This window comes from Aythya fuligula, chromosome Z, assembly GCF_009819795.1.
Source record: "Aythya fuligula isolate bAytFul2 chromosome Z, bAytFul2.pri, whole genome shotgun sequence".
Lineage (NCBI taxonomy): Eukaryota > Metazoa > Chordata > Aves > Anseriformes > Anatidae > Aythya > Aythya fuligula.
The window spans coordinates 54,487,111-54,496,632 of NC_045593.1; the positions used below are offsets into that span (position 1 = coordinate 54,487,111).

The 9,522-nt window shown below is 46.0% G+C and overlaps 1 protein-coding gene across 2 annotated transcripts; it reads left to right on the top strand.

Annotated features, from left to right (window-relative positions):
* The first annotated feature begins 414 nt into the window (after positions 1 to 414).
* Positions 415 to 8,998, top strand: THAP1 (THAP domain containing 1). 2 transcript variants are annotated; one of them, XR_004254367.1, is made up of 4 exons: positions 415 to 513; positions 710 to 905; positions 4,503 to 5,474; positions 8,741 to 8,998. XR_004254367.1 is itself a non-coding variant. In XM_032206497.1 (3 exons), exons 1-3 carry the CDS (start codon positions 443 to 445, stop codon positions 4,968 to 4,970), a joined length of 735 nt encoding a protein of 244 aa, XP_032062388.1. In that variant the 5' UTR covers positions 415 to 442; the 3' UTR covers positions 4,971 to 6,008. The 2 variants fall into 2 exon arrangements, 1 of the variants encoding a protein (XP_032062388.1); XM_032206497.1 differs by lacking the exon at positions 8,741 to 8,998 and having other exon boundaries at positions 4,503 to 6,008.
* Positions 8,999 to 9,522: the final 524 nt, after the last annotated feature.

A 9,522-nucleotide genomic window follows, 5' to 3' on the forward strand; every position in this document is an offset into this window, starting at 1 on the left:
CCGGCCCGGGTCGCTATCGCGGCCCCGCTCCCTATCGCGCTCCCTCTCGTATCGCGGTCGCTATCGCGCCCCGCCCGGCGCTGCCCAGCTGTGGCGGCCGGGCGCCGTCTGAGGGGACAGCGGGGGTGGCGCTGAGGGAGGGGAAGGGGGGCGGGGCCTCGCTCGGACGCAGCCTTCCGATTGGAGGCCCCGCCGGCCAAGCCCCGCCCCGCCGCGCCGCGCGCCCAATGGGCGAGGGCGGCGCGCGGAGCCACCGCGAGAGTTGCGCTGAAGCTGGCGCCGCCATCTTGGAGTCGGGAGAGGCCGCGTCCCGTCGCCGTCCCTCTCGGAGGGGGTAGGGGAGGGGGGGGGGGGTGGGCAGGATGGCGGCGCGGCGCTGAGCTGAGCTGCCGGCGGCCGCGGGCCCCTCCTCGCCCCGCGGCGGGGCGGCGGGGGCGGCAGGATGGTGCAGTCGTGTTCCGCCTACCGCTGCCGGAACCGATACGACAAAGAGAAGCCCATCTCCTTCCACAAGTGAGGAGCGGGGCGGGGCGGGGCGGGGCGGGGCCTCCTGACGCGACGCGAGGGGCGGGGCGGGGCGGGGCGCAACGGTCGCCGGCGGCCGTTGGTGGGGGGGGGGAGGGAGGGGGGAGTCCTGACAGAAAATGGAGGGGGGGGCTGGGAGCCCCTGAGGGAGGCCGATCTGATGGCGCCCCGCCGCCGCCCGCAGGTTCCCCCTGACGAGGCCGGACCTGTGCAAGAAGTGGGAGGCGGCCGTGAAGAGGAAGAACTTCAAGCCCACCAAGTACAGCAGCATCTGCTCCGAGCACTTCACGCCCGACTGCTTCAAGAGGGAGTGCAACAACAAGCTGCTGAAGGAGAACGCCGTGCCCACCATATTCTGCTACACCGAGCCCAACGAGAAGGTAACGCCGGGGCTGCCGCGGGGTGCCACGAGGTGCTCGTGGTGCTCAGGGGGTCTCACAGAGCCCTTGGTGACACCTGTAAGCCGTGCTTTGCTCTCCGATGCAAGCCTCAACTTCTGTCCCCAAACTTCAGCTGCAGTTGGCCATAGCTGCAAATCAATTATCCTTTCTCCCTTGCAGGCGTAATAAATGCAAGCTGAAAGCTACGAGGTTGGTTTCCATAAAGGACACCACGTAGCAGGTTTCTTCCCGCTCTGCGGCAGAGGAAGGAGAGAATGGACGTGATAGGTCTAGGGCTGAAAGACCGCCAAGGGATGAGCTGCTTAAATAAAAACCAGGGTTGTGCTTGTTTGATTTTTTTTTGTTGTTGATGTTTTTGTGTGTAACGCTGGATTTATTGCAGAAATGAAAAGGGAACGTATCTGGAAAGTGACAAGTGGAAAATAGGCGAGAGAACGTAAGCGCAAGGTATATAGAAAGACAGACAAGTTCCAGGTACACACAGCTGTACTAAGTTCTGTTGTGCTCCTCTTCCCTGTAATCTGAATAACATGTTCTCGCCGTCACTTGTTTGCAAAGCTTCCTGCAGTCTGAAAGCCGAATGGGTATACAGGGTAACCTACGAAAATACCATCCGTGCACCAGGGTTAATGGTGAGCCACATTCTCCATTTCATTATGGTGTCTGGCTCTACGAAAGCACAAAGGGATGCCTTTTAATTGCGGAGAAGGGTGTAGTGGGATTTCTGTTTGTCTCACAGCAACTTTCAGTGACCTGTCACTTCCCTTCAAGACATTACATAGTATCAGAGAAGGATACTACTAGTGTTTGCTGTTCTTTGGAATTGAATTCACACTGTTTTTGAAATACAGCTTTTTATCTGCTTCATTATGAAGTTTGAAATAGTTTATGTATTTTTTTTTCCTTTGGAGAACCATTTATTGGCTATGAGAATTGATTATAATTCACTTGTGACATGCCAGCGATATGAACGATCAGTTCTCTGCCGTATGTTGTAACAATAATGACATATTTATAAAGATAGCACGTGCTGTATGAACTGCAGGTAGATGCCTCTGTGAATTCAGCTGTCTGGCAACAATGCAATTTCTTTTGTTTGTGCTTCCAACGGGGGTGAATTTCTCTCTGCATGTTATGTGTTCAACAAGGCCAAGTGCCAGGTCCTGCACCTGGGGCACAACAACCCCAAGCAGAGCTACAGGCTGGGAGATGAGTGGTTGGAGAGCTGCATGGCGGAGAAGGACCTGGGAGTGATGGTTGATAGTCGGCTGAATATGAGCCAGCAGTGTGCTCAGGTGGCCAAGAAGGCCAACAGCATCCTGGCTTGCATAAGAAGCAGTGTGGCCAGCAGGGCTAGGGAGGTGATCGTCCCCCTGTACTCAGCTCTGGTGAGGCCGCTCCTCGAGTACTGTGTTCAGTTTTGGGCCCCTCGCTACAAGAAGGACATGGAGGTGCTTGAGCGGGTGCAGAGAAGGGCGACGAAGCTGGTGAGGGGCCTGGAGAACAAGTCCTACGAGGAGCGGCTGAGGGAGCTGGGCTTGTTCAGCCTGGAGAAGAGGAGGCTCAGGGTGACCTTATCGCTCTTTTTAGGTACCTCAAGGGAGGCTGTAGCGAGGTGGGGGTTGGCCTGTTCTCCCACGTGCCTGGTGACAGGATGAGGGGGAATGGGCTTAAGTTGAGCCAGGGGAGTTTTAGGTTAGATGTTAGGAAGAACTTCTTTACTGAAAGGGTTGTGAGGCATTGGAACAGGCTGCCCAGGGAAGTGGTGGAGTCACCATCCCTGGAAGTCTTCAAAAGACGTTTAGATGTAGAGCTTAGGGATATGGTTTAGTGGGGACTGTTAGTGTTAGGTCAGAGGCTGGACTGGGTGATCTTGGAGGTCTCTTCCAACCTAGATGACTCTGATTCTGTGTTTGACCTGTAAGTTTCTTAGCAGAGAAGTTTGAAAGTGATTGTTGACAGGGTCAAGCTTTTTAGAATGCAGGTATGTGAATTAGATAGGCACACCGGTAGCAGCAGTTTCTTTTAATTGAGAAATTAAACTGATAGTAGGCTGGTTTTGTACTTTAAAGTGATCGGTAGTACCTGAGCACTAATGAAACTTCCCTTCAATACCAAATGCAAAACTGCCTTCTCAGTTCCTTTCTGCCATGTACTGTATGTGGTTTGTACCAGAATAACATGTATATTAGCTCTCCCTAGCCCCCCTTTCGAGTGCTGTTTTTTATGTTAAGTCAAGGAACTTAATGACGTGGATCTCACAGTCTGAGGGGGATGGACAGTGGCTCTAATACTGAACATTGTGAATGCCTTTGGTCTTTGTGCTTTTATTTGTAGTAATAACGTTGGAGATAGGTAGTTACAAAATTGGTTTCGGTGCCTCTTTCACTGAGAACTTTTTTTTTTTTTTTAAAAAACAGTAATATTCTGGCTGTTCTGTTTGAACAGTTCTTTTTTAATCATTGTGTGCACAGAAGCATTTGTGAATTAAAATATGTTCCTTTGGGGCAGAAAGAATCTGATTTCTCTGCTCTGTCCTCCGTTCAAGCAGTGAGAGGTCTGTGCTGTCATGAACCATGCAAGTGTGCCTATCAAGAGCAGCACGATAAAGACTGCAGTTTCCTGTGGGGTTGAGCTCATCTGCTGTTCTGCTGCTGCCAGGAGGGAGAGCTGGGCTTCTCCCTTCTCTGTCCAGTCTGCCAGCCATGCTCCTACTCTCCCTCTGCCTGTATACCAGCTCAGGTGTAGCCCATACCTCTCATTGCATGGCTCTGACTTCAGTAAAGGACAGAGCTCTCCTGTAGCCATGGTGGGAGAGTGAGTAGCTTCCTGTCATCTTAGCAAATGGCTGTTTTAGCTAAGGGTAAGTAGCAGAGCTGGGAGAGCTGCTTTGCTTGAAGAGCTGTTTGTTTTGGCTCGTTATATCTCTTGAAACCAATCCCATGTGCTGCAGTACCAAAACAGCGATACAGCCTTCTCCAGCTGTTAAGAGGCAGGTCTTGCTGTGTCAACCTTCTCTGCTCTGCCAGCTTATCAACCTCCCTCAGTGAGATAATTCTTATTTTACTTCAACAGAAGGTTATCCACTTCTGCTCTGCTCCTGTCTAAATTAGCGGGCAAGTTCAAAGTACGTTATGGTAAGGTGCAGTAGAAAGAAGGGGGGCGAAGGGGAGCGAAGGGGAGTGGGATGGCCGTGATGAGTTACCAGGTCAGCTGAGCTCCGTTTCATGGAACTACATCCTGCATTCTCAGCTAATCCTAGATACGTAGTTGAGCTAAGCATTCAAAAGTGATGGTGGTTTATAGGTTCTCCAGTTTCTGACTTGTTTGAGACATCAAGGACTTGAGCTTAAAAGAGTGTTGGAAACTGTGCTGCTTAAAACACCTCCAGTTCAGAAGCCATACAAAAACGGGCCCGGAACTGTTGGCCAGTTTTGAAAATGTAGGCCTTGGAGTTCTTATAGTTAACTTCAGTCATGGTTGTTGGTATTATACTGGAGCAGGAGTAATGGAATTGCGTTGTAAACAGTGTTAAGCATGCAAATGTACTTTTCTTGTCTTTTTTTTTTTTTTTAGCCTGAAGAATTTCCAGAACAGCCAGAAGATCCACTACCACCTCCACCACCACCACCACCTCCGCCGCCACCACCACCGCCACCACCACCAGCAGCTTCTGTGTTACTGCCCTCTCCATCAACTCCTTCCTTCCATTTAGCTCAAATAGATGCCAGATTTGTAGATCCAAGTATTGGATTATTGATGCCTCCTCTGCAGACCCCTAGCAATCTTGCAGTTTTTTGTGATCACAATTATACCGTAGAGGATACAGTTCATCAGCGAAAAAGAATTCAGCAGCTGGAGGAGCAAGTTGAAAAACTGCGAAAGAAGCTCAAGACTGCGCAACAGCGATGCCGGCGTCAGGAAAGACAAATTGAAAAACTGAGGGAGATTGTTCAGTTTCAGAAGGAAAAAGACATACTGTCAGGAAAAGGCTATGTGATTCTGCCCAATGACTATTTTGAAGTTGTAGAAGTACCTGCCTAACAGTCATGAACGTCAGCTTTCACTCTGCTAGGCCAGGACGTTTAGTTTAAAAACTAAATGCTCTCTAATTCTGTGTGAGACTCTCCAGAATTCTAAACCAGTAAATGTTATAGGGAGGACACCACACTTTTTTTCTTCATTTTCACTTCAGTTCGATATGTTTTTAATATACGGAAAATGCAAGCATCTCAGGATTAGAATATGCATTTAGTTTATGAAATCTGAACTGCTTTACAAAAGGAAAGGATGCAGGGTTAAAATGCACTTAAAATCTGTACAATTTTTATTTTTTATTTTTAACAATGGCTGTCTTATGCTTACACGGGATGGGAACTGAATGTGGCTGAGAGTGAAATCGAGGTTGTCGTACACTTGGCGCAAAACTTTGTCAAGGCATTTAATATTGGCTTAGGTGATCCCCAGGAAGTAGTTTTCTTTGGTTTCAGGAGGAGCGGAATTAGGCCAGCTCAGAATACCTGCAAGCGCTGCCTTGTGTAGAAAAAGGTAAGTTACATATTTCAGCCTGGGAAACTTCCAACCTCAGCTTGTTATGCCTTCAAAGCACTGCAAAAAGTCTTAATTCCTGGATCCCTTTTGGTGAGGTTTGTAAATGAGCCTTTTCTTTTGGAGTAGCATATACCAACGCGTGTGTGAGAGAGAAGGGGATATTTCCTTAGCGTAGCTAACTGGAGCTGTAGAGGATTTTGTTCTGAGGGTACTTACAAGCCCTGCTGAAACACAGTACTGCACTGAATGTGCATATTACCAGATTGCTGGCAGGATCAAGAAGGTGGTATCCTGTTTAGGGTGACTGCTTTCCAAAAGTGCCCTAACAATACACAGTCGTCCCCAGCATGCTGGAGTATGCCACTCCCATAAGCACTGTCACGGGTGGAATGTTGTCCTTGACTTCGGAAGTTTTGGTCTTAGCTTGCATCTCAAATATGTTTGTAGCTTCATGAAATGAAGAAATTTGTTTTTCCTTGTCTGGGGTGCTGGACTCTTTCTGCTTTAATTACAGCATACTCTAGTTTTCTTTTTCCCCTTCTTTTTCTTTCTTTCTTTCTTTCTTTTTTTTTTTTTTTTTTTTTTTTTCCCTTCCCCAGAAGGCATCCACCACTGGGCAGATATGGAATTAGACTTCAAGAATTGCTTGGTGCTAGACTGGTTTTTAATATCTCAAATGCTGCTGCCTCTCCTTCAGCCTTATTAAGAGCCTTTCTAAAAATGAATTTAACATTCAGTGCAGCAGTTTGCACTTACTGTCCAATAATTTGTTTAGTCAACAAACTCATTCAAAATCAGAGAATGACATCATGCTAACGTTATTGTAGCCTTCACAGCTGAAATTCCCTGACATAATAGACATGAGGGGAATGACTCTTCTCCATCCATCTCAAACCTGTGTGTAGTGTGAAATCTAGCTCTGGTGTTAATCAAGCCTTGTTCATGATGGCTTAAAAAACTTCCCTTAATATTCTGTTAGCATGACATTCTGAAATGTTTAGAACCAGTCTTGATACTTCTGACCTCACTCACGCTGTGTATCTACTTTCCCTGCCATTTCATATACTTAAAATGAACAAAAATTGCTGATGCATCCTTTTGTGTACATTTATTATTCCTGATTAAAAATAAAAAAGCAAATGGTGTGTTAGATTTTTAACTGCTCTCTCTCCTCTGTTCCCAGGACTTTGTCAAATCTATCTTTACATTTTCTGTCTTTTTATAGAGCAGTTTCCTTGTTTAGATGCTTATTTTAATTTTTTAATTTTTATTTTTTTTGGTGGTGTTTCTGAGTCTTTGCTGTTACTTCTTATATTTAAAACTGAAAAAGCACAAATTCAAAAATTGACAAGGAAAAGAAGCTTAAACAAGTGTTGCTATACAGTTGGCAGTTGTGGCCACGTAGTGAATTGTTTCCATTTTGTCTGCAAAATGCCACTTCTGACACAAGGGCAGGGCCGGATGCAGGGGACGGGGAGAAGTCCTCTCCTCTGGCTGCAATGAGCCATTACCTTGTGGCAACTACTTTTGCAAATGTAAAAGTGACATCTTGCTCTTAACTTTCAGCTTTGCTTCCTTCCACCCCAGCCAAGGATTCCCATCTCCAACAAATTCACACTCTGGGAAACGTGTCATTGTGGCAGAAAACACTTTCTGCAAGTGTTTTCTTTTATAACCCTTCAGAAAAGCAACACAGCAAAAGAAGTAGCTAGTAAGGTAAGAGTGAGGCGTACTGAGAGATTCTTGTTTCCTCTACAAGGTGCAGTGCTGCTAGGGCTAGGTATGTTGCGGGCTGTCAATACCACAGAGCTATGAAGTGTAAAAACAGCTGGCACTAAAACAACCAATTGACTTTCAGCAGCTGATCTTTCTCCACCTGTCATTCTGCTGCAATTTCTAATTGTTAGCAAAGTTCCTTCTTTTTTTTTTTAGTGTGATTTACTGTGTTCACACAATCAGCTGTGCAAAGGTACTGTGTCACTTCCTGTATGTATTGGCCACAACTGCTATCTGCATATAGCAGCAGTTTCATTAGCATCTCCGAAAAATACAATTGGGAGTTAAAAAGAAGAAGTGAGAATGTAAGATGTCAAAGGCTTTTGTGAGTGGTGTCTGTCCAACTGCAGGTGAAATAGCTAATAATTGTTTAAATGCCTGTGGCTGCATTCTGCTGAAGACCGTTCTGTAAAGGAAACAACCTGAGGAGGTTTGCTGGCAGTTGTCGGAATTGTCCCATCCTTAAAATCTGGACAGAGAGATCTCTTGACATGGACTGATGTTACGACAGGCAGAACATCAGCGCTGCTTCTGAAAAGAGAAGTGCCTGCTTACGTGCTTCCCTCCATGTGCCCCAATTTATTCTAGTAGAGTCTATCTGAGCTGTATGTAGCATTTAAATTTTTCTCCTTTTTAAAGTATGATATTTCCCTGTGTAATTGGGTTATTCAGCAGCCTATTGTAGAATGCTGTGTGGACCCTGTGTCTTAAGGGAGGTAGGGGGCGGAGTAAGAGAATGGTTGGGTTATTGCTCCTCACACTGAGGGAATCCTTCATTGCTGAGTTTCTTTCTTCTCTACTTCCCATCACTGCTTTGTCTCTGTTGTCATTAGAATGGTCTTAAAAACTTCCGTCATGCTGAGATTTCATTTGCTTTCAGCACTATGTAGGGTAAACCTAGGCAGACTGCCTGATACGAATTTTGAAGTTGTACAGCTGAATAAAATACAAAAGAAATCCCAGTCTGAATGTAGGAAGAAGGAAAGCCAAGTAGCTCCTTGGGTAAAACTAAAACTGCAACTCCAGTTTCTAAATCCATTTCAAAGGACTGCTCCTGTCCCATGCGTCTTTGGAGCAAGGCAGTTACTCGTAGTCAGCCTTTTTGGTTCCTTTCCTGAGATCTGTTGTAGGTTTTTAGTCTATAGGCTATTCTGTCTCCTGGCGGCTCACACCTTTGTCTGTCTCTGGCAGGATGGAAAGGGGTCTTTTGAGCTGCTGCCTGATTTTAACAACTAAAATACAATCTGCCCGAGAACATTGATGCTCGTGCTGTGTCACAACCGCAAGTTTAGGAATGTTACCCCCTGCTGTGTTAAACACAGCAGTTTATTTGCCATACCTTAGCCACGATAACGTCTGACTGGTAAATGAGAGACAGCAAAACAGAATAGATACATGATTCAAGAGAGATCCTGATAGTAATCACTATTACAGATTTCCTTTTGTGCCTGTCTGATATTTTCAACAGAAATTGTCTCTTCTTACAGGGATCTCCTTTTGAACTAACCACAGCATTTTATTGCTCAAATCGGACAGAAAGCCTTGACACAGATCAAAGGAGTTTAAAAGTGTGTGTGGGGAAAAAATGTGTAGCAAAATTGTTTGATACACCGTGTAATTCTAGGAGCAGCTTACGAAAGAAAGTCATCTTCAATCTTCCGAAGAAGTCAAAGGAAACATTTAAAGCGGATATTCAGAAGGAAATTTTCAAGGACTTCTCCTGTGAATAGACATATTATATTGTCATAATTAAATCTCTCCACACTCCTGCCCCTGTTGATTCATTTAACATTGAGTATCAAGGCTTTTATTGCCTGTAGCTCAAAATGATCTATTATTTCTCCTGTAGCTGCCTCCTCACACTGTACAGGGAGGAAAGACCTGTAAAGCCTGGGCTCACGTTTGGACCTCTGAAAAAGTGATAGTCATCTGCATCTTAAATTGGGTCTAGTTAAATTGGACCTATGAAAAAGTCTTGCAGTTAGGCTAGTCTCTACAGTTTTAATTCAGAGAGGGGCTTGAATGGAGTAGGCAAGCTTCTAAATTCCTTTCAGGCTTCAGTGGATGTGGCTATTAAAATTTCAAGGTCTATGACTGTACTAGCGACCTACAGATGAATCAAATCTTCAGTGTTTGAGCATGTGAAAGATATGTGATTTCCTGTTGGGAAAGCTTCAGTCCAGTGACCGGTGACGGGTAATCCAGAAAAAGGAGGTCTTGCCTCCAGCAGTGGTGTCCTCTTTCACCTTGGACTCACTTATGGCCCTCC